At 43.3% G+C, this 25,789-nt stretch overlaps 1 protein-coding gene across 1 annotated transcript in view; it reads right to left on the reverse strand.

The window, feature by feature from the left end:
- Positions 1-16,671: 16,671 nt before the first annotated feature.
- Positions 16,672-25,789, reverse strand: part of LOC111867692 — a 123,442-nt gene continuing 114,324 nt past the window's right edge. Inside the window, exon 2 of the mRNA XM_023857753.2 lies at positions 16,672-18,577. Coding sequence (XP_023713521.1) covers positions 17,646-18,577 — 932 coding nt within the window. The 3' untranslated portion in view covers positions 16,672-17,645. The remainder of the gene's footprint in view (positions 18,578-25,789) is intronic.

Raw genomic sequence — 25,789 nt, forward strand, 5'->3', positions numbered from 1 at the left:
CCGGGATCAAACCCGGGCCGCCGCGGTGGGAAGCCAGCGACTAACCGCTTGAGCTATGGCGCTGACAGACGTAAAGTAACTCTGATTTGTAAAACGTAGAAAATATAAGAGGCTTAAACTTGGTGGTGGTCAAGCTTACGACCATTCAAGTGATTAAGCTGCCGTTGTAGCATGAGATACGTAAGATAAACGTGATCTGCTCTTTAAAGCCTGTACTGACAGAGCACTTATGTGTAGTGCAAAAGAAAGACTTTTCAATAAGTATAAGTGCAAAACACACACTTGAAGAAAGTCCTAGCATATTCATAAGAGAGGATGTTACATAAGGACTATTACCGAAAGAGTTCAGTTGAGAAAATATCTGTGGTCGTGATCCTCAAAGAGTCTGACGCCAAGACGAACTGATTGACGGTAAACCGTCAGCCGTAAAGCAACTTCGACTTTGACTTACGAGACAGTCTTGAGTAGGCGATTTCTGAATGCAGTTCTTGAGCCGTCAGGGCGTGAGAAATAGCCATTGTTAGAAGAATGTAATCAGGCAACGACTAGTGGAGACTGTAACAAGTTGAGAAGACTGGTGTGGAATACAGTGGTTTGTGTAGCGTTATAGTTCTTTGTAATTCCGTGCTGTGAGTGTGCAATAATACCCAATACCAATTCAAACCCTACCTACATTCAACCGATTCCAGAGGAAGGGCATTTCAGTCCGAATATTGAAAATCTCGTGTACCGCCAGGCGTTAAAGAACAATAAGCGGTGCCGCCACTGATTTCCGAGGCAGGACATTCCAGCATGTGTATTGAATCGTCTCATGTCCAGTCGGTTATTAAAAGAGCATCAAACAGGAGCCGCTGCCAAGCTTCTCCATGCTCTCATTATTTTGATTTAACACCCGTCCACTAGGAGCGCTAGTAATGCACCGCGACACGGTTAATTAATGTGACAGACAATGGATGGGATCTGCTCATCATAAATTAGCTACAGGTCCGTCGGACATGCGGTGGCGTGCAGCACGGCCTTATACAGTACGAAAGGAAAGTGTGTCGGGAGGGCTGCATTATTAAGAAGATTAACGCAGATTTGCGGGCTGTAACATTGAAATGACTACTGAAATTAAGGTATTCGGTGTATGTTGTAATTATCTTGTTACCTTGCATACCTTCCTAATTTTTTTAAAATTACACTTAAGACTGACACTAAATAATGGAAAACTTGGGGTTTAGCACTAGGTTTGGGGGACGGGGGGTATTGACCACTTACAAGTTGTAACTACAAATAACTATAACACTATCGCCGTTTCCACACTTTACAATTGACTAGAGCAAACGCCGTCCTTTTCAGCCCGCAGTGTCTTCACTAGTAGTTACCTGGTAACGTTGGCCGCGCCATAGCTCAAGCGGTCAGTCGCTGGCTTCCCACCGCGGTGGCCCGGGTTCGGTCCCGGGTCTGATCAAGTGGGATTTGTGGTGGACAAAGTGGCGCTGGGGCAGGTTTTCTCCGAGTACTTCGGTTTCCCCTGCCAATCTGCATTTCACTAATTGCTCCACAATCACCCTCACCTATCATCTGGGGCTGGTACAATAGGCCAGAAGTGGCCGCGGTACAATACCCCACTAGCAATAAAAAAAAGGTAACGTTTCTAACAAAACCTATTCCCCCGCTCCCGTGCTTAAGTCCTCTCTGAACGGTGACTCTCTTCCAACTGAACTATTGAGTCTGAGTCTTACGTCACAACCGACGGTCAGTCGGCCTGTCTGTCTTGGAATAAACCCCCCATCTGGGGCTTACGACCAGTTTTTTTTTTTTACTTTCAGACAGTTTCGGATTTGTTGATGTGGAGCTCTCTCTCTGATGAGAGGGCAGGTCTGTCGATTAAAACTGCTGCTGGCCCTCGCCAGCGCAGTCAATCTCGGGTCCGAGTTCCGTGGGACTCGCAACCATATTTTACTGTCTTAGATTCGAGACTTCCCTTATCGTCGCCTCCTACGACTCGCAGGGCTACGGTGGACGTACTGGACCCACCTCCCTTTCAGGGACCGAGTAGAAAACATAATTTCCCATAGTATCTCTATTTTGAATGCGTGTCCGTTGCAGCGGGAAAGTGTTTACCGATCCGTTGCTTAGAAACGGCTCTGATATACTATCTTATCTCGCGGTTGTTGCATAGTAACAGCTCTACACGCTACAGTAATTTTAGTATTAATTCTGAATCATAATAGACCAGCAGACCTGACCTGTGAAAGTATGTTTCCTTTCAAAGACGGTGACGTATTAAGTTACCGGGGAAATCAGTGAATGTCTGACAAATATCGGACCGCACGCGTATTTTCAATGAAAGTTACAAATAAATGGAAAATTAAGCTCCCTTTGAGAGTTCAAAGCTTTCATTCACCCATTTCATACTACTTTTTTTCTTTTTCCTGGCACTACAGCCACTAGGCACTAGGCCTACCTCCATGAACTTCTCCGTTCACATCGACTTTTCTAGATCTTACACGTTCGGTAGGACTCCTTGGGCGGGTGATCAGCTCGTCGCAAGGCCTCTACCTGTACACAAACACAGAAAAACGCACACAAACATCCATGCCCTGAGTGGGATTCGAACCCACGATCCCGGTTTCCAAGCGAGCGAAGATAGTACATGTCTTAGACCGCTCGGCTACCGTAACCGGCATTTCATACTAATAGAGGTGGAAAATATCAGATTCAGGGAACCACAATTTGAGCAGATGATCATAATCAAACAATAAATGTCTAAAGAGAGTTCATAATCTCGCACATTCCACTACGGATGATCCGTAGATCCATTTAGCTCTGAAGTTTCCCCCTCAGTTCGTCAGCTAAGCTGTTGGCACTGAGCCGGAAGTGAGTGCCTGTGTCGTAGTTGAGTGAAAAGGGGTTAGAATGTGTAGAATGGGCCATGAAGTGAAGGAACATAACCGACTGGCTAAACAGTGTCAAAAAAGTACCCACTGAATAACAACAGTTCTTAACTCATTGACGTCATCACCATATGCATCAATTTCCTGAACATCAAATTTAATATTATTATCTATCCTGAGGCTCTGAATTCTACACATATATGTAGCCTTGTCTCTTTCCATTAGGTTTTGAAACTACAACTGCGTACATGTTTCTTCTTTCCGAAGTTCTGATAAGAATACCTAGACCCGAGAGAGAGAGAGAGAGTATATATAATGGAGGACTGGAAAAAAGAATTACAAAACGCGAAGCTTTTGTTGTGATGATCAAATCATGCAGCATGGACAGGACACACGACACGTGTGGGGAATATAGAAATCTTGTACGATATTTTTTTTGGTAGGGAGTCATGAAGCTAGGAGATTTGGGGGACACAGCTGTAGACTAAGAACAGTAATAAATAAATCTTGGACAAATAATATATGAAGTTCAATTTCCGGCAGGACCAGTGGATATTTCTCTTCCCTGCAGCGTCCTTACCGACTTTGGAGCCCAGTCTCCTTTCTAACGGGTGAAGGTAAAGGCATCTCTAACAGGCCGTGAAGGCCCATAGGGTTGTGAGACGTCGAGGCTCCTACATTTTCTATAGACAGTCGGCTCACAGATGGCGGTAGAGTTGTCAGCCTTATGCATCGGCCGCCCTTTACACCCCAACAAGATTCCTGGTATTTATTTCTGTTAGAGGCTGAGTAGTCCCCAGGGCCATACTCCGGCTGGAAGGATTAGGTCAATTGATAAAATGTCCACTTCATCGGGACTGGAACCCGCGACCATCCGGCTTGTAGCATAGTGTCTCAGCCAACTACGCTACCGCTAACGAGTACCGGGGATAAAATGCAGAGACGTGAAGCTGACCACTCACTGCTACTCAAGTCAAGAATGGTGGAGCTATACATCCATTTCCCACACGCCCTCATGGCGTGGTACTTAATTAAGCACAGGGACAGCTTTACCTTCTATAATAATAGTAACAGCAATGATAATGCAATATTTTGCATTTTGAAGTCACCAGTCCAGTGGGTATAACAGTAACCATTTAACAATTACCCAACTGAAGAATTTCCTCACGAAAATTTGAGTCAAGCGTTCTATTTCAAATTACCACCCCCCCCACCCACACACACACAATTATATCCCATCTCCTCTCTAGGGTACAGGTAACATTAGCTCTGTACCTAATTAGGCATCTAACGGCAATGAATTTCGGTTTTCTAGACCGGAGCCGCTACTTCATTGAAATAGCTCCTCAATTATCCTCTCGAAGTTAAGTGGAGCCCGTTCCAGAACCACTACTTCTCAGAAAATCTGGTGGCGCCGGAAATCGAATCCGGGACTTCTGTATCTGCAGCCAGGAACTCTGACCACTAGACCACAGAGGCGGTCGGTCGGTCAGTATAGTTCGCTTGCTGACTACAGGTGAAGGAGTTTGTTTGTTTTATTTATCTTTTCATGTTTGCGTTGTTCTACTTCGGTGCTGTAATTGGCCCCTGACTGTTAAGTTCAGCATATCATTAAATAAATAAATATTTATTATTATTATTATTATTATTATCATCATCATCATCATCANGACAACGTTCTTAAACTATAATACCATTGAACACTATAATTCGCGTTTAAAATGTATTTAAATTGTAAAAGATATAGGAAACGTCAAACAAAAAAATGCTTGCCCTTTTTATTGCTAGTGGGGTGAGACTAGGTCCCTTGTACTGGGGCCACTTCTGGCCTATTGTACCAGCCCCAGATGATAGGTGAGGGTGATTGTGGAGCAATTGGTGGAATGAAGATTGGCAGGGGAAACAGAAGTACTCGGAGAAAGCCTGCCCCACCGCCACTTTGTCCACCACAAATCCCACTTGACCAGACCCGGGATCGAACCCGGGCCGCCGCGGTGAGAAGCCGGCGACTAACCGCTTGAGCTATGGCCCGGCTCTTATTGAAATTAATATGAAAATTGTTTTCAAACTAAGAGTCACAGCCTCTATTTTACCACTGACTCAAACGACCATTTACAATCAGTGCCAAACACGTAAATAATCACAAAGAATAACAGAATTGAACTTGAAAAGCTGAACAGGGGGGAGTTTCTGTGATGAAAGAGGATTTGGACAGTACTCTCCAGATATGGTAAATACGGACAGATCTGTTATATAAATACGAGCTTTTGAAAATTCATTCAAGGCTTACGTTAAAGTTATTTATACCTCTTGAACACTTTAAATTCGGCCATTTTTCCAAAGGGATAACCACCTTTATATTCATAGCTATACAAATACGCTTATTTTAGTCCAGTGCAAATAAAATGATTGAAAAGAGCAAAATTATTGTGCTCTGTGCGACATAATTATTTCGTATCTTAAAAATGAAGCGATCAGGTGTTTGACAAGAATAACTTTCACTGTTTAAGATAAGACATTGTATAAATATATATGGCAATGTAATTTAACTTGACACCGTACATTTTGGTAATTTCACAAGATTTATTTACGGCTATGATAAAGGACCGATGTCCGCATCCTGAAACTCATGTTCTGAAAATACTAGCGTTCTAAGTCCCATACACACAAATCGGTGAGCAAAACAAAACGATGTTATTCAGCAGTGAGAATGAAACGATTGCATTTTCAACTAAGAACACGCATTGTACTCGGTTCCTGTCATATGTAGAATGATTTTATAAGCAAGAAACTCAAATGTTCACGTGTTTAATAAGAACACGTCTGCTGAACTATGGGTATCTCTGCATCATAACAATGTTTCCAGTACTGAGTTCGTAGGTTAAGCTTACCTGTAGCATCTGCCCATCATTCAACGCGCGCTGACGGGAGAAGTTCGTTCAGCAACATCGGAGATTACATCAGCTTTGGTCTCGTATTTCTACTTCAGCTTGTCTTGTAACGTTGCTACATCAAACGATTCTCACACACAATACACAGTATCACAGCCTACCACACTGACATCTTATCAGTTTCACCAATAATATCTGTAACAAGTTTTAACCTTAATGTTAGTACCACGTTTCCCCCTTCCAACGAAGCTACAGTGAGACACTGGTTTCCGCTTCCCTCCAATCGTCAACCTTCGGAAATATTCGTAAACAAAAGACATACGAAAGGAAGAAATGCTCGCTGTCAACCCTAGCTAGAATTTTTCGATGATATTCAGTGTTGTATATCTTTCACATGGGGTTAGGAACGGTAACAGATGCGTGAAGACACTATTTACTTAGTTCCAACTTGAATTTTGAGGAAAATATTTTCAGAATCTTAAGACGCCATAAATATCGTTATCTACAGCAATATATGTAGGAACAAATTCAGGAGCCTATATTGTAATAATTTCCCTTCGGTGTATGTTGATCATTTGTGCTGGCTATTCTGCTGATCTGGAGTACCTACCTAATTCTCACAACTAACCACTGAAGGTATGTTACAATAGTGCATGTGTGAAAAATATTTCCTTCAAAATTATATTTGTACATATCTGTCCACTGGATACTGGGATTAAAGTAGATGGAGGAAAATTTACAATTCGGAAACTTTCTAACACTCTAATGTCTACTTCACATGATATACACGATATACTCACCTTGCACTATGTTGCTACAAACAACACAATTGTTATCTTTATTTTCTGCATCCTGCCGTCTACCATGTAATAAAGGTGTAAATGCGAGTCGTAAACAGAATAACTGTTTATAAAATTATATTAAAAAAGTTTAATGTTCGAATTCTTTAATTTATATCCAATTACATATTTTCACATGCCGGTCACGGCAGCAGAGCGGTCTAAGGTGTGAACTGTCTTCGCTCGCTCGGAAGCCGGGATCGTGGGTTTGCATCCCACACAAAGCATGGATGTTTGGTGTGTGTATGCGTTTCTGTGTTTAGGTAGAGGCCTTGCGACGAGCTGATCACTCGTCCAAGGAGTCCTTACTCATGGAGCTGAGCCCCTCTTGAGGCGCCGCCAATTCTGCAGCTCCTCAAGAATTTCCCTGAATTTTGTGGAACCCGAAGGTTCATTACCGTGTTCACAAGAGCCCTATCCTGAACCAGAACAATCCAATCAATACCATCCCATCCTATCTCTCTAAGATCCATTTTAATATTGTCCACCCACCTACGCCTTGGTCTTCCCAGTGGTCTCATTCCTTCTGGCTTTCCCACTAATATCCTACACGCATTCCTCGTCTCCCCCATTCGTGCTACATGCCCTGCCCACTTCATCCTCCTTGACTTGATCATTCTAATGATACTTGGAGAAGAGTACAAGTTATGAAGCTCCTCATTATGTAGTGTTCTCCAACCTCCAGTCACGTCACCTCTCTTAGGTCCAAATATTCTCCTCAACACCCTGTTCTCAAATACTCCCAGTCTATGCTCCTCCCTTAATGCCAGAGACCGAGTTTCACACCGATACAGAACCACAGGCAAAGGAGTCCTACCGCCTGTAAAATGATCATGAAACTGAAATTCAGAGGCCAGGGCGCAAGGGGGCCGGAGAGCCAGTGCAAAATATTGTAGTTGTTATGCGTGCTATGGCATCAAAATTTTCTTCATTGCTTATTTGTATTTTTGCATATTCTGGTTATCAACAAGGGATGATCAAGAAAGTTGGTATAGTGGCAACTGTATAAGCTCGAGTTCGGGAGATGTCGGTTCTAATGATCTCAGCCTGAACAATGGCTGTTCTGAGAAGTTTTTCCTTGTTCTCTTTAGTCCTCAGTGAGTTAGCTTGTGAGAGTTCTGCTTGCGCGGGTACTTTTATCTTGAGATCTAAATTCTTTACTTTTCCAATGAAGCAAGCGATTCGTCAGAAAGTTTCAATAGTCGAATCATTTGTATAAATGGGAAGTTACAGGAAATGCATTACGAGGGCCGTTCTTAAATACGCATAAGAACGAGTTCTCACTAAGTCAAATGTATCGAAAGTTGTCAAAGAGTCGTGGATCACAGGTTCATTTCGTAACAAAAGGAACAATAGTTGGGGAATGCTTTACCCGAAGGAACGTTTCAAGATCCAGAGGCACGATTGGAGATCAGTACTCCAAAATTATTAAGACGCTTGTCACAAGGAACTGACGTTTCACACTGTGATATATGTTCACAGCCAACTTATATTACAATTTCCCCGTATAAAATAAAGCTTGTGTATGAGTTTAAGGAATCACATTATGAGGAAGCAAGAATTCAATTCTGTTATTGGTTTCTCTGCAAGGTGCAACTAAACGTTTTAAATTACTGGCGTGGACAGCGAATTATTCGCTTCAGGACTTCAGTACGTGTTGCGAAACTATTTTACTCGCTCCGAGGCTTGTCTGAAGGAAGATGATGGTCATTTCCAGCAGTTCTGGTAAAGTATTGCAGGTCTGCGCCGCCATTTTGCAGTACTCGGTCTTTATCTTCATGATCACGCTGTGCACCACAGGCGCGTTAGAGCTGGAACACACACAGCAACATCGGTCGTACGGAAAAATGTCGTACGACCTCCTTTTCACACTAGAGCGACCAAATACATTTCTCTGCTCTCCGACTGTCGTACGGTAATGTCGCATGACGTCACGTATGAAAGCTAAGACTACACTTTATATTCTACTACTTGATGCGACATGAACCGTACGGACGTCGTACGACCGATGTTGCTGTGTGTGTGCCAGCTCTTACCGCTCACATCACAATTCCGTTTATTTGAAGGCACTGTACATTCAATGACTACAAGACTCGCAGATAGTTTTGCGTCTTGTCATAGATTCATACTGCAACACATGAAACATCACAGTAATTATGTGCCCGGCGTATTTTGAAACTTAACTGTCTGTTTGAAATAGTAACATTTTGAAAGTAGATATTTTTAAGATGTTACTTTATTGTGCTCATAAGAGGGTTAATAAGAATTATGCATAAGATTTAGTCATTTGTTTTATTGATTTTAATACATTATTATTTTGGTATGTGGTGTAATTTACGATAGGCTATTAGGATTCACTTTAATGTTCGTTATTAGCATCAGGTGAAATAATCATTTGAGATGAACTGCAACTGACATCAGCCACGACAGCCCATCTACTGCTTTAATCTCCAACACAGTACATCATAACATAAAAGACACACATTATATAACATCTGCCTGCCTGTGTGAAAATATTAAATATACTTTTTAAAACGTCTGGAAGTATTTTACTTTATTTAAGACAATATATTCGTAAATACGTTCGTTGTTTTCACCCACTTCAAGTGAAATCACATTCGAAATTTAATATTTCATGTCCTGGAATCGTGACTTAATTCCACAATTACTTCTTCTTCTTGTTGAGCTTCTTTTAAGTAGTTTTGTCAGAATCGACTGCTGTATATTTTACGTTTCCCGGTCTTAAGTTATATAATTATCGACAATTTGAAAAATAGTAACACTTTCATGATCTTTTTACTACGTATGCTACAGACACGTTCTTTCTCTTTAAGATGTTACTACTGCTATTTCAGTTTTCCATAATTTCTTTCAACACTTCCTTTCTGTTATTGTGTCGAAGACGAAGTTTGGATCACAATTCAGACTCATTTATCCAACCGTGATGTTTTTTCCTTATATTATACATTGTTACAACACCACTGAGTCTCTATCTTCAGCTGAAATTATTTTTTGACGCAAGTCATAACATGAAACACAATCTCATAGAGAAATCTCTTATAACCTGACAAAGCTAAGTACACTCGTGGTAAGATATAGAGAGCTACCAAACATGAAGCGATATTTACTGCATATGTATAGAGGGCCAGGATCAGTACAAGTCTTCTCGTCATTGAAATATGCCGTCTGAAAATACAGCATTGCGGGTCAAAATAAGGCTAAAATATTATCACATCCTGTGAAGCAGAGAAGAAACGCGATTTAAAATTCGTCTAAAGGAGGGTCCACATTACTCGTGCTCGTGCTCGTGCTCGCCGGGAGACTCGTCTGGCTTTTACTTGTGTTCGTAAATCTTCGTCCATACTACTTCAGTTGCTCGCCAGGCTTCGGCGCGTGAGGATCGGTATATTTACTCGTAGTGTGTATAGGCTGTAGTCGTATTTTAATTTATTGGCTATAGTTTTTAAACTAAAATATAAAATTTGTCTCATGTCTTGTTATATCGTCCACATTACTCGCGAGCATAGCGAGTCACACGAGCACCAGCAATGTGGACGCGCCTTAAGAAAACCAGTTTGAAAATGAATCCTATTGCTCAAATCAGAATGCAATGCATTTCCGTGTCTTAGTCATCGTATGATATGGGGCTGTACCTGTTTTCTCCATTGCATTCTTCGTAACTTCTCACTCTGCCTCCATCACTGCAGCTCGGGTCAATGCTTTGCCAGGTTTCACTAACAGATAGGACACGCTCACTTACTGACAACTGGCCGTGTCACAAGGAAGTCTGGGCCAGCCACAACACAGCACACCAAACACACACATCGACACCCACAAAGTACCAAACTTACTGAGCCTCAGAGGAGGAAGAAACCGATAGTGGTTCACCTTTGAAACTAACATTCATTCTACAATTATTTCCGAAACGAGAACAGCACAAGTAAAATTTATCAACCAATAACATCGGCATATACAAAGTTATATTGAGAGTTTCTGTTCCTCTGCTCGAATAAGGAGAGAAATCTGTCTACGAAAAATTTACTCATCGTGAACTGGATTCCCTGGTTAACAATACTTTAATTTCAAATAATTTCCATAGCTTTACGATATGAAGTTACCAGCCTAACTGTAAACACATAAATCATTTATTATCGCAGACTGATTATTAAATGTTTAAATTTTTCATTGCGGCAAGTAAAGGTAAAAGGGTAAAGTTCTCCCTGTGCTTAACTAATTAAGCACTGCACCATGAAGGCGTACGGGGGAGTGGATGTATAGACCAGTACTAGTTGGAGGTGAGTGGTCAGCTTCACGCCTCTGCCGCTTTACCTCCAGGGAAAGGGCCCCCGGTACCCATTGGATAGAGGGCTGGGTGAGCCCCAGAGCTGGTCTAGACGATATGGAAAAGAGAAAATTTTTATCCTACCGGGACTCTAAATCCGATCCCTCGGTTGTCCAGTCCGTAGGCAGTTGTTATACCGACTGAGCTATCCCGTCTCACTCTTTTTCATAGCGGTAGCTATTAAAAAGCTATATTCTAAAAAATTACGCTTTTTAGTTGAGTATAATTATTTGAGTTGTTTCCGAGGAAAGTATTTCCTCCATATTCAAAGTGAAAGGTTAAGCCTAACAAACAAGCAGCGAACTGAGGGACACCAGCAGCCTGATATGCGCCTGCAGATAGCCATAGCCGTCCAGAGTGGTTATGGCCTTTTGTGTTCTGAGGCCTATGATTTGAATCATGGCTGCTACAATTTCGAAGGGACCTAGTATCTCCATCTTGCGGATATAGGTGTCACATCTCACTCTTTTATCCTTGAGAACGAGGCAACATCTTCTTCCGAAATCCACAGAACTACACTACGTCACATCTCTTAAGACCGCGCTATTGATAACCACACTCATGAGAACCTCAAGTCTCGCAAGTTCTGCCATGTGATGAACGCTATGAGAACTCTGCATATCGACGTCAGGTGTCCCTGCTTACATCATGCGTAGGCACTTACATTACGAGCCGGTTGGGTACATTACCAAGTGACCGCTGGTCGTGAGTCTCGCGAGAATAATTCATATTAAAAAAACTGCCAATGCTTCCTGCAAGAGGTACTCGTCCGTATGCAAACAACTGATACATGACGATAAACTCGCCGAAAGTCAATAGTGGCATATCTGCCATTTATATTATCGGCAGACATATTTCTGGACGAGAGCTATCACCTTTGGCTATAACATTACGTACCTTAATTATAAATCGCATTACTATGATTAGTATCGCTTACGGTATGCTAGAATATGATGGGGGTGACATAAACATGACGTTCACGCACTCAGTTGCAGTTACTTACTTACTCATGGAGCTGAGCCCTTCTAGAAGAGAAGCCAATTCTGCAGCTACTCAAGAATTTCCAAAGATTTTATGGAACCCGAAGGTTCATTGCCTTGTTCACAAGAGCCCTCCACAGGTCCCTATCCTGACCAAGATGAATCCAATCCATACCACCCCATCCTATCTCTGTAAAATCCATTTAATTATTGTCCACCCATCTCCGTCTTAGTCTTCCCAGTGGTCTCTTTCCTTCTGGATTTCCCACCGATATCCTATATGGTACAGTAAAGGAAATTATAAATTCAAGGTATCGGCAGTAAAGCTTGAGTTTCCCTCCCGGTATTGAGTTTTGTATATCATCTTTATTTTCTTTCGGCTATGATACTCCCCTTTAGTATATACTAATAAATAAAACCTTACGACATCTGCTTTATTAATAAGATCGTAAGATAGCCTTTTACTGAACAGTTTTTTACTGTCGTAATGTTCACTACTTTGACTTATTATACGCTTCTTCATAAGACGTTCTCTGCTTAATGCGCAGATAAGATATACTGTTCTCATTAGCCTACCCATACTTTCGGAACAAGTTTCTTTGTCCTCGCTTGAAATAAATTACCATTTTATTACTACTTCAAGTTACCTACCAAAACTGCGATATTTATAGTGAGTAAGCCCTAACTTGGGCCGCGCCATAGCTCAAGCGGTTAGTCGCTGGCTTCCCACCGCGGCGGCCCGGGTTCGATCCCGGGTCTGGTCATGTGCGATTTGTGGTGGACAAAGTGGCGTTGGGGCAGGTTTTCTCCGAGTACTTCGGTTTCCCCTGCCAATCTTCATTCCACCAATTGCTCCACAATCACCCTCACCTATCATCTGGGGCTGGTACAATAGGCCAGAAGTGGCCGCAGTACAAGGGACTTAGTCCCACCCCACTATCGGTAAAAAAAAAAAGCCTTACCTTACATCTCAGTATACAGAGAACATTTTCACACTGTGTATGTTTATTAGTTCTAGTAAAAGGCCGTTTACGCAAAATGGTTACTAAACATACCACCTGTTTTAGCATTAAAAAATCTCGGCATTTTTCCTACAGAGAATTTCATAGGATTATGGGAATAAACAGTTATTTTTGGTTTCTTGAACAGCGTTAATCACTTGGCCTTCATAACGAAAACAATGTTTGTTTCTTGTCACTCACTCACTCACTCATGAAGCTGAGTCCTTCTTGAGAAGCCACCAATTGTGCAGCTACTCAGAATTTCCCAGCATTTTATGCAACCCGAAGGTTTATTACCGTGTTCACAAGAGCACTCTACTGGCCCCTATCCTGAGCCAGATCAATTCAATCCATACCATCCCATCCTCCCTCTCTATGATCCATTTTAATATTGTCCACCCACCTACGCCTTGGTCTCCCCAGTGGTCTCTTTCCTTCTGGCTTTCTCTACAATATCCTTTATGCATTCCTCTTCTCCTCATTCGTGCTTCATGCCCTGTCCACCTCATCCTCCTTGACTTGATCATTCTAAATACTTGGAGAAGGGTACAAGTTATGATGCTCCTCATTATGCAGTTTTCTCCAACCTCTGTAACTTCATCTCTCTTCAGTCCAAATAATCTCCTCAACACCCTGTTCTCAAACACCCTCAGTCTATATCCTCCCTTAATATCAGAGACCAAGTTTCACACCCATACAGAACCACAGGTAAAATTAGAGTTTTGTATGTTCTAATTTTTATGTTTTTGAACAGCAGACATGAAGACAAGAGGTTCTGGACTGAATGGTAGCAAGCATTACCCGAGTTCAATCTACTCTTAATTTCCTCCTGGATCAAGTTTTGACTTGTTACAGTCGTTCCCAAATATATGAACTGTGCCACAATTTCAAGAGTGTTTGTTGTGAGATATGAAATTAATTCTTACGTATTGTTTTATGAGCAATTTGTGCTTCGAAGGGTTAATTCGATCCTCCATTCATGTTCAATTTTCGCCAACCACGTCGTACTGCAGTTCCAGCCAACTGCCTTCTCCCTTCCTCCTGGGTACATTATCCTTACAAGTTCAAGCCATCTTTTGTTTCTTGATTTAAGTGATGCCACGAAGGACTTCAGCATGTAGGGCTACACCTCCACGTGAATCTCAGAAGAAAGGTTATGTCATTCAGCGAACTCACTGCTATATTCACAGTTGTAACCAGGGCCCGGATTTTGATGACATGTCATCCTTTTTTTCCTTGTATCCTATGCGATGCTCTTAAATATATAAATCTTGGATATGAGCTGCTGGTTACAGAAATGTAAATTTTATAGGTAATTTTTTTGTAATTTTTAGGTTTAAGATCTTTTTTTTTCATTTTTGGGGTAATTTTTTGGACTTTTAAGGGTATTTCTTGTCATTTTTGGCCATTTTAGGGATTTTTTCTTCGTATATTTTCTGAAATGTGAATAACATGGAAGCGAAATGTTGTTTCTTTTCTCCTTTAGGTCATTTTTCTGGATTTTTTCGGTCATTTTATAGTTCATTTTTTTAATATTTTCAGGTCATCAAAATCCGGGCCCTGCATATTACATTTTTGGGTCATATTTTAGGTAATTTTTCTGGATTTTTTCGGTCATTTTTAAATATTTTCAGGTCATCAAAATCCGGGCCCTGGTTATAACATACAGTTCACTGTACTAGTCAACTGCATTGCGTATCACACTGTGAAACTCTACCCTATCTGTAGTGGCACAGGCCAGACAGCAAACAGATGAAGAATTTCATGTCGAGCTTGCAAGCAATGGCACAGGAAAAAGTGCGTTGTTCATAGGCATAGAAACAGCACGCCTTAAAATCGAGAGCATGATTTCATTTTGTTTCAGACTTAATAATTCATTCCTCTGCAGTATGAACTAAACAGATTCCATGGAAACAGAGTCCTTGAGACGCTCACATTTGCTCATAGCAGCTTTACAAGGAACTCTCTCATTTTTTTTTTGGAAATTGATTTCACAAAATTCTAGCACCGAATCCTATCCTGAGACAGATGAATCTAATTCACATGTCACGATCCATTACTTTGAGATAAATTTTAATAATACCATAACATCCATTCCTAGGAAACCCAAGTTATCTCCTCCCTTCTAGTCCACTCACAGATTCTTTATTGATGTCTTATCTACTCCAGACAGCCTGTGTTGTCTTAGTGGTCACAGTTCCTGGCGACAGATCCAGAGGTCCCGAGTTCGATTCCCGGGTGCTACCAGATTTTCTGAGAAGTAGTGGATCTAGAACGGGATCCACTCAGCCTCGTGAGTATAACTGAGGAGCTGCTTCAAGGAAATAGTGGCTCCAGTCTAGAAAACCGAGATTAACGGCCGTGTGAATCCGTTGCGCTGACCATGAGACACTCTATATCAGCAAAAGTTGGAATTAACTTCGCTGACAAGCGGCGGTCGCTCTGTCGGTATAGTTCGCTTGAGGACTAAAGGCCACGGAGTTTTTTGTTTGTCTTATCCACTCCATGTATGCTACGTGTCTCGCCTATCTAATTCTCACTTTCTGCTCACCCCGACAATACTGGTCAAGAGTAGAATTTTATTTAATGAAGCTGTAAGTATCTCTACCGATCACAGTGGCCGTGCGGGTTCGAATCCCACTCGAGGCATGGATGTTTGTGTGAGTTTATTCTGTATCTGTGCTGTCCTGTGTGTAGGTAGCGGCCTTGCGACAGGCAGATCCCCCGTTCAAGGAATCCAACCGACTGTGTAAAAAGCGGGCAAGGTCCAAAAGAGGCCCGTAGAGCCATAGATAGATAGTAAGTACCTGAAAATTTAATATATGGCATGACGTGATTGCAACAAATGAACAGTTAATTGGAAACGATACTGAAGGAAGCTGCCCTATCCCATCTGAGGAGCTAATCTCTGAATTTACCTGGAGGGACTGAGAGAAACCATGAACGCTGATTCAGTACCAAGATTTGAACCTGTGACTTTCCGTACATGAAGGAGCGCCACCCACTCTCGACCGCGACTTCCGGTAACAAACACTAATCTGGGCCTCGCCGGTCACGGTAGCCGAGCGGTCAAGGCATGAAATGACTTCGCTCACTTGGAAACCGGGATCGTGGGTTCGAATCCCACTCAGGGCATGGATGTTTAATTTGTGTGCGTGCGTTTTTCTGTGTTTGTGTACAGGTAGAGGCCTTGCGACGAGCTGATCACCCGCCCAAGGAGTCCTACCGAATGTGAAAGATCTAGAAAAACCGAAGTGAACGGAGAAGTTCATGGAGGCAGGCCTAGGCCCACTGGGGCTGTAGTGCCAAGGAAAAAAGAAAGCTGGGCGCCTCTGTTCCACTTTGCTGTGTGTCATTAGAAATATGAATCCTTTCACAGTCAGCCTTACAATTGATGCTGTGTTTCATTTTGTGTCTCATTTTAATAATGTTAACTGTAATAATTATTAACTTTAATAAACCCTCGAAAATTTGGTAATGTTATTAAACTTGGAGAGTAGGCCGCGCAATAGCTCAAGCGGTTAGTCGATGGCTTCCCACCGCGGCGGCCCGGGTTCGATCCCGGGTCTGGTCAAGTGGGATTTGTGGTGGACAAAGTGGAGCTGGGGCGGGTTTTCTCCGAGTACTTCTGTTTCCTCTGCCAATCTTCATTCCACCAAATTCTCCATCATCATAATCACCCGGGACAGGATACAATATGCCAATCAGTGGCCGCCGTGCCGAGTGGACCCAGTTGGATTCCACCCCCCACTAAGCGAATTAAAAAAAATACTGGGAGGGTCAGCAATAAAGAAAAATTACGTTTAAGAGAATGTATTCAGAGAATGCTTGCTAGCATTCAGTTTAAATTATTCTTTTACTTCTTGTCTTCCACAAAAACGTAAGAATTAAAATATACAAATTTATAATTTCACCTTTTATTTTATATGTGAGTATAGTTCGCTTGCGGACTCAAGCCACGGAGTATGTTTTTTGTTTTTATTTTTTTATGAAATTTAAACATTCGCCCGAAGGTGTCTGAGTAAAAACTGATGATGAAAGGCCCAGGAGACAGGAAGTGACGTGTGGTCCGAGAATGTTGCGGTGTGGAGCTTAAAAATTTCTATTCTCCATCAAATATTGTTAGAATGATCAAATCAAGGAAGATGAAATGAATGGACAATGCAGGAAATTTAAGGAGGACGAGAAATGCATAAAAATGTTGATCAGGTAACATGAACTGGACGAGACAGTTTGGAGAAGGAGACATGGACCGTGACCACACAGGGCTTCTGTTCGCCGGTGGGCGATGTGAAAGCAGCCCGGGTACCATAAAAGCGATGAATTTCTTAAGTGACTCTGAAGCCTTAGAGAAGGAATCAGCTGCGTGTTGCTTCGTAACGTTTTCCAGCTCATTAGATGCGAAACTTATTTCTTTAACTGGAAATGAACTCAGAAACTGGGGTTTCTTCAGGAAGTTATAAAACGTTGCTGTGAAAATTCATAAATCATTCCATATATCGAAAACTTAAACAAATATCTCGCTGTACCTAAGCAACAATAGTCAGTGGACACGTTATGCGTTACAATTCTACATCTGCGTAACAACATACGCTGGTAGCGCTATTTCCGGTTGGAGTTGTGTCATACTTTTGTTCAAATTCAGTGTTCTTACTACAGCCTCGTTTCCTCTTCTGGGAACGGCTGCTGCTAAATGCCAGGGTCCTGGCGTCATACCTCGCTATTACTCCACGTGCCTCCGGCAGCAGACTGCATCGTACTGAATGTGCTAATGGTAACACTCTTTCTTCTGTGTTGTATCGGCAGTGTGGAGTACTTGCTAATGCTACTGTGACAACTACCCGTCGTCGTGCCCCCCGAGCTGCTTGAGGACGTTGAGGCCCCACCCTCAGACACACCCAGCACCCCTTGGTGCACCAGAGTTCCCTGCGCTGCTCCACCGAACCGCTGAAGTTGCTGAGCAAACAGGAAAGGCGTTGGCACCGTGTCGGGTGCGGTTGTCGGCTTCGTGGTCACGAGTGGCTGCTGTCTCATGAGCGTTATCGGGACGGTGACTCCTACTAGAGGAGCGTCGTATTCATTCATCGCTGGAGTTGTGTCAGTCTGCGGGGGTTTCCCTGGAGGTAGAGCAGAGTCCGCTGCGGAGACCAGAACACTTGTAGGAGCGTTGCCTCCATCTCTGGTTGGATTCGTGGTACATATGTCTGGAGCAGTGTTACTGAGAGGCCCTTCAACGCCCTCCACGTCACTGGCGACTAGTGCCCCGTAGTACTCCATGCTACTGCCACTCCACAGACTGGGAGGACCGTTTTGACGCCTCCTGCCGCCTGAACTGTGGTGTTGGACAAGGTACTCGCCCGCAGAACCCTGCCGTAGACGTCTCTCAGCTCCGGGTACCATCACACGGACCATGTCCTCAACTGTGGGAAAGCGCCTGAGATATGCTGTTATGGACAGCAGAGCGGCAAGTTCAGCCATGATGAAGGCAGCTCCTGCGGCGAAGAAGGACCAGCCGTATCGGTAGTCAAACAAGTTAGAGGGGTTGTTGTACGCCGTGACAGACACCTGTCTTCGGGGTCGGTCAAGGTAGGCGTCACTCAGCACCGAGGCAAATATGACAAGACCACCACCCAGCGACAGACCTGTGGGCAAAAGGGTACAAGTGGCTTATTAGTACACATGGGACGGGATATCAACTAAAAATTGTATTAATTTAAAAACAAATGTACTCTCACGTTTCATCGGCCACGGTCACTTCCTTCTATATACTTTCCAATTAATTGTTTACTATAATCTATTTATCCCATTTTATAGACTCTGGCTTAGTGGCAGTGTCGTTAAACAAACTAAAGAAAAATAAAAATACCACACATTTAAGGTGAGTATGCATCAATAAGCCGGTCACGGTGGCCGCGCGGTCTAAGGCATGCACCGTCTTCGCTCGCTCGGAAGCCGGGACCGTGGGTTCGGATCTGTTTCCTGTGAGGTACGAACTGAATTCTTATATATTATTCTTATACACTGCCGGTCACGGTAGCCGAGCGGTCTAAGGCATGCACTGTCTTCGCTCGCTCGGAAGCCGGGATCGTGGGTTCGGATCTGTTTCCTGTGAGGTACGAACTGAATTCTTATATATTATTCTTATACATGGCCGGTCACGGTAGCCGAGCGGTCTAAGGCATGCACTGTCTTCGCTCGCTCGGAAGCCGGGATCGTGGGTTCGGATCTGTTTCCTGTGAGGTACGAACTGAATTCTTATATATTATTCTTATACACCGCCGGTCACAGTAGCCGAGCGGTCTAAGGCATGCACTGTCTTCGCTCGCTCGGAAGTCGGGATCGTGGGTTCGGATCTGTTTCCTGTGAGGTACGAACTGAATTCTTATATATTATTCTTATACACTGCCGGTCACGGTGGCCGCGCGGTCTAAGGCATGAACAGTCTTCGCTGGCTCGGACGCTGGGATCGTGGGTTCGAATCCCATTCAACGCATGAATGTCTGTGTCTGTGTTGTTCTGCGTATAAGTAGCGGCCTTGCGACGGGCTCATCCCCAGTCTAAGGAGTCTGTGTAAAAAAGATTACAACATTGAAGAAGAGGCCAGGGCCCAACGAAGGGTTGTAGAGCCATTGATGAATGAATGAATGCATCAACAGAGTGAATAAAGTAGACATGTCTGAAGCGACGATGATGTTGGCGTTCGCTCCGATGGAGACACTGACTTGTATACATCGCGAAGAAATTTATGCCCACACACCAGCACAAACATAAGTGAGTTTGAAGAATGCCGTCTTCTGGCTTGTGGTGCCTTGTATATATTTTGTTAAACGACGTTTCGCAGGAAAGTATCACCTCCATCTTCAGGGTATAAGAAATCCGCCGATGATGAACCAGAGTGAGCAGGTGGCTTCAACCACACGGCGTCACATCCCAGAGGACAGCATTCTTCAGTCATAGCCGTGAAAACCTCAAGTCGTACATACGTGTGTTTGTAATACCAACAGACCGAGAAATACGATCTCACGTGGCCTAACGTAATGTAAGGTATTAACATAACCAAACCTGAAGTAACCGAGCGTGTGTCTTACACAAACAAATTAAGAACACAAATAAAAATTAGACTGACAGGAACTCCAAGTTAATTAACATAAGCAGCCAATAGTCTATAACTGTACCGAGTGAGATATCCCGGCTCATAACGAGTTTGGTGCAGTTGATAAAATACTAACTTTCAGGGAAATCCGAAGCACTGGGAGAAAACCGACCCTTAATGCCTCTTTTTCTTCCCCTTGGCACTATAGCCCCAGTGGGCCTAGGCCTACCTCCACGAACTTCTCAGTTCACTTCGGTTTTTCCAGATCTTACACATTCGGTAGGACTCCTTGGGCGGGTGATCAGCTCGTCGCAAGGCTTCTACCTGTACACAAACACAGAAAAACGCACACACAAACTAAACATCCATGCCCTGAGTGGGATTCGAACCCACGATCTCGGTTTCCGAGCGAGCGAAGACAGTGCATGCCTTAGACCGCTCGGCTACCGTGATAGGCCCAATGAGTCTTACTCCACCACAAATCCCACACAACCCAACTACGGATCGAACATGCTCCACCGCTGTTGGAAGCCGACGACTAACCGCTTGAGCTACAGCACGGCCTCAAGAAGTGCCCATTTAGATCACTAAATACGGTTTATTTGACGGCTCTGTCAAACACTCGGATCCAATTGCGTCGAATTACGGAATGTTGCAATGGAATGAATGTGGACTGAAGATGCTGGGGTCTAACTTCGTATGTTCTTCTTCTATTCCTGTTGCTCCCACTTAGAGTCACAGGTATCCGTGAAACGCTTCGTTTCACTTCAGTTTCTTAATCTAAGACAGTCGGTAGGACTCCTTGGACTGGGGATCAGCCCGCCGCAAGGCCGCTACCTAACACAAACACAGAATAAACGCAAACAGACGTTCATAACCAAGATTCCAGTGTTCGAGCGAGCGAAGACTTCCTCAGACCGCGTGGTCACTGTGGCCTGCGCACTTCCGGTACTATCGTGGAAATTGCTTGAAGGGATTGATAGGAACCTCAGACATGACAGTTGGTGTCCTGACTGAGATTCAAACCGACCATCTACCAGAAACATTTCTTGGACGTTATTGCCTGAGAATGCATGCGTGGTTGTACAATGTTTGGTTACCAGCAGAAAGACTTAGTTCCTTGTCCTTCTGACATGTCAGGCTAGATTTAATCAAATACTTAATTAAGAAGATGAAATAAGAAGACTGCAACCGGATACGGTGTCACTACACCCGGTCTGAGGTACCTGATACAGGCAAGGCAAACGCCACTGTAACGACGGATTCCACCAGAGAGCGCGTCTCTGCGCCGTCGCCATTATATATGCCAGTAAAACTCTTGCTAATGTACACAGAAGAATCAACTAAATGGAATACTTCATCTTCCTGCCACTCAGCTAAGCTGAAGGAATGAATTCATCATCGTTTGCGTCTTTCTATTCCCTTCGTTTTTCTCTTCAACCTCGGCGTGACTCTACGGTAGTTACATGGCTGTTTTCAGAAGAAAGAGCAATCTACAATTTACTTCATTTCTAAAAATGTGATCAGAGATCAGCGCTACTTAGGCAGTTAAACGCGCTGTCAATATCTCCAAATATATATCATAGAGTGACAGAAAAATCGATAAACAATGAATCTTAAATGTGGAAGGAAGAGGCTGCGGTCTTATTTACTACCACGGAAGCGGCCTCCGTAGTCTAGAGGTAACGTTCCCACCTCATGACTCGTGGTACGCGGGTTCAAATACCCGGCGGAGGTCGTCGAATTTTTAAGGGCGGAAAAATTCAGGGAACAAGTCCTCCGGGAGGGACTTTAAGCTGTGTGTCCCGTGTCGTAACTTTACGGCACGTAAAAGAACCTCATATCCCCAAAGGGAATCACTGAGCCAAATTTCAGGACGTTTCCCGCCCAACAATAGCCTCTAAGGCCTCTCATAGATGGGGAAAGCATTATAGACACCGCTAAGCAAGTGGCCGAACTCGCTTGCTCGGCGGGACTGATGGTACGCACCATTTATCGCTAGGGTAAAGAGACTGGTAGAATATCATAGAGGGAAGCACAATAGATCAAACTGGTCGCGGTGCATGGGGAAACCCACCCTCTCTAAATAACTAACTAACTACTACCACGGCACATGACTCGAAGGTCTGAGGTATATCAGGACCATCAGGACGATACCTCAGCCAGGACAGGCGGTCTAGAGAGAACCTCTCCAGTACGAGGCAAGGATGTTATCCGCTCGACATCCATAATCAGTCCAAGGCACTGATTGGCAAGTAACCAGAAAAAAAAATCCGTTAAAAAGACTGGGAGTGTGTAGGTAACGAACCCTTTACAATAATCCACATCCGGTACATGGAATATTCTATGGAAATCCAAAACTTAGATTTTTTCCTAAAACGTTTATTTTTTCGATTACATTTATTATTTATCGTGTCTATAACGACGTTTTCGGTAGTTAATGCTATATAGTAACAGTCAGTGACAAGCCATGTCTTAGCTCAGGCCGTTAGTCGCTGGCTTCCCACCGTGGCGGCCCTTGTTCGAGCCCGCGTCAGGTCATGTGGGATTTGTGGTGAACAAAGTGATGCTGGGGTAGGTTTTCTCCGAGTACTTCGGTTTCCACAGCCAATTTTCATTCCACCGACTGCTTCACATTCATCATCATCATCATCTGTTATTCATATAATAGGCCCATTAGTCGCCGACGTACCAAGTGGACTCAGTCTCACCTAACCCCAAGAAACTAAAAAAAAAAGTTAGTAACAAGTTATCGGTAACGGACGTGGTAGCAATCGGGTTTGATCTAGTTTGAGCTACTCCTAGCATGTGAGCGAAGACACTAAAGCACAAGCAGGAAGTGAGGCAGTGTCCTGGCCGGGATTAGAATCAGGTGCTTTAAGAATGGAGCCGTGCTGTCTCGTATCCAGTGAGCACCACTGGCTGAAGAAACTATTGAAAAAGTCTAAAATGGACTGGACCTTACACAGACCTCCTGTGGAATCCTCCTGCGGTGTGAAGCTTACGGACAAAGATACCTTATTTTTCACGGTTGTTACCCTTATGTTCTGCAGGTCACTCCATGGATCACGCGGTTTTCATGCCACTGCCAATGTAGGCGTACTTGAGACGTAAGGCAGAAGTATTGGCCCTTAGGTCGAACCTCAAAAAACACATCACTAAATTATTGTCTTTAATTGCATATGCATTTAATTAGAAACGACCCACCGCATTTTTCACCCCTTTTGCTCCCACTCTGAAGCATAGGGCTGATTTTTCAATTTCATAATCATTCTTACAGACGGTAGGACTCCTCTGACGGGGGATCAGCTACCCGCAAGGTCTCTAAATAAACACAAAATAAACGCATACACACACCAAACACACAGGCCTTGCGTCGATTCGAACCCACGATCCCTGCTTCCGAGCGAGGGAAGACAGTACATGCCTTAGACCGCTCGGCTACCGTGATCGGCGACCCACCGCATCCTTTTGCTTTAATATAGAAACCAACCCCTATGAACTACGGCAGTCGCAATACGTACCACCTGCCTTAAAATTAGAAAACTCTGCATTTTGTACACAGTAAATTTATTTTGTACGATTCTGTCAATAAACAGCGTTAGTCGGTTGGGATTTATGATGGATTTCCTGCGAAATTGGAGCTGAATTTTTAAGTACGGTATTACATACACGAATATGAGGCCTCAAAGGGTTATCTGCTTTTCGAGTTGAATTCTGATGTCTTTGTAAAATCCGAATAAATAACAAATTCCATGAATCAGTGTCATTGAAAAATCAATAAAGAAACTTCCCAACTTCTATGCTACTCGAAGGTCCACTGTTGTGTTTAATGGACCATTCTGGACCTGATAATTTCGGTCTATATCTTAACACGCCATTGGCTTATCAGTTTTAATAGCATCTTCTACATGCACAGGTCCCTTAAGTGGTTTCTTCCATTCGTGTATCTGTGTTTCTCGCGTGACCTATAGATACTGCCCATCTAATTCTCCTAAATTATCATTACTATTATTATTATTATTGCCTTGTTCGTTTGTCTCCTATGATTAATGTGCGTTTCCTCCAGTGCTTGCCTGTAATTTGCCTTATGTTGTGTTGTATCCATAAGCCCGCCTCTGTGGTCTAGTGGTCAGAGTTCCTGGCTAAAGATCAAGAGGTCCCGGGGTCAATCCCCGGCACTACCAAATTTTATGAGAAGTACTCTGTCTGGAACGGGGTCCACTCGCCCTCGTGAGGATAACTGGGGAGTTATTTGAAGGAAATAGCGGCTCCGGTCTAGAAAACCGAAATTAATGGCCGTGGTGATTTCTTTATTGTAGAAAAAATTATGTAAATACAAAAAGGCCTAGGCAATGCCCATCCGACCTTCTGTAGCACATTCCTATAAACATCTTATTCTATAATAGCGGTCACCCCGCGATTCTTAATACAGATCTTAACTTAAATCTTAGAGTGTGCTGTTAATAATCAGTGCAGTTACTTCTTTTGCTTTTCTTACATATCTGTTTTATACAAATATAGGAATGTTGTTTATGAAGTAACAGACGCCTTGCAGAAATATTTTTTCTTCTAGCCTTAAGAGTTCTATAACTGACTCTGAGTATCCTTTTTTGCTGTTCTCAGGCAAAATGCCGATCACTGTTGCCCGTTGGTCCTCGTACAGTTTACAGTCCCAGAAGATATGTTCCTCTGTTTGCAGCCCATCATCACATTCGCATTCGGCCGTGGGGATCCGTTGCGCTTACCTCGCGACACCCTCTACCCGCTAAAGTTGGCACTATATTCGCCGACAAGCGACGGTCGCTCGGTCGGTGTAGTCCGCTTGCGGACTAAAGCCACAGAGTTTGTTTTGGTTCCATAATGTAAATTACCTGTCTATGCTGTGCTGTGTCTGTAATTGGCCTTGTAGCTCTTGACTCGGCACATAAATAATAAATAATTCAACTGAACCGAATTATGATTATTATTGATTTCCGGCCTTTTGTTGGGTCTTGGCCACCTTTTCAGTTTCTTGATCCTATATACAGTCGGTAGGCCTATACCTGCACGCAGAATGAACGTACACAAATACAGACATCCATGACTCGAGTGGGATTCGAACCCACGATCGCAGTGTTCGAGCGAGAGAAGACAGTTCATGCCTTAGACTGCGCGGCCACTGCGATTGGCTGAAGGAATAATAACGCTACAGTAACATGCATCAGTAACTGAGGAACTTGTCAATGCCTGTCTGTTTAAGCGGACAGCTGCAGACACTGTGCGTTCAATACGATGTTTACACAGACGCTCGAAAGGCAGCGAAATAGCTATGAAAGGAAACGCAGGATATCATAAGGAGTTGTAATAGAAACCCTCAAGGCGGAAGAGTGCCAGAGGGAGTCACGAGACAACAAAAAGCCGCAGAGTCGGAATGTTTTTTGTAGAAATTCAACAAGCGTTTGATAATAACAAAGTTCAGACATTGACTCTTCTCTGGTAGATAAGAAATGAAGGTGTACGCCGAATTGCTAAATTATTTTATGATAACTGGTATGCAGGACAAACCGACTGTGGTTATGGTGTTGATTTCATATTGCTTTAGTAAAATAATAAACAGTGTTTAGTTTAATACGTGTATCATGAACCTTACTATTAGTTGCTGTTATAAATAACCTCAGCCATTAAAATACGGAAATGTAGCCTTCACGAACACAAGTAGATATTGTTTTGTATGAGTGTCAAACCTGGTCACTCTCCCCCAAGAATGAACACAGGTATT

Source organism: Cryptotermes secundus, unplaced genomic scaffold (genome assembly GCF_002891405.2).
Source record: "Cryptotermes secundus unplaced genomic scaffold, Csec_1.0 scaffold1076, whole genome shotgun sequence".
NCBI lineage: Eukaryota > Metazoa > Arthropoda > Insecta > Blattodea > Kalotermitidae > Cryptotermes > Cryptotermes secundus.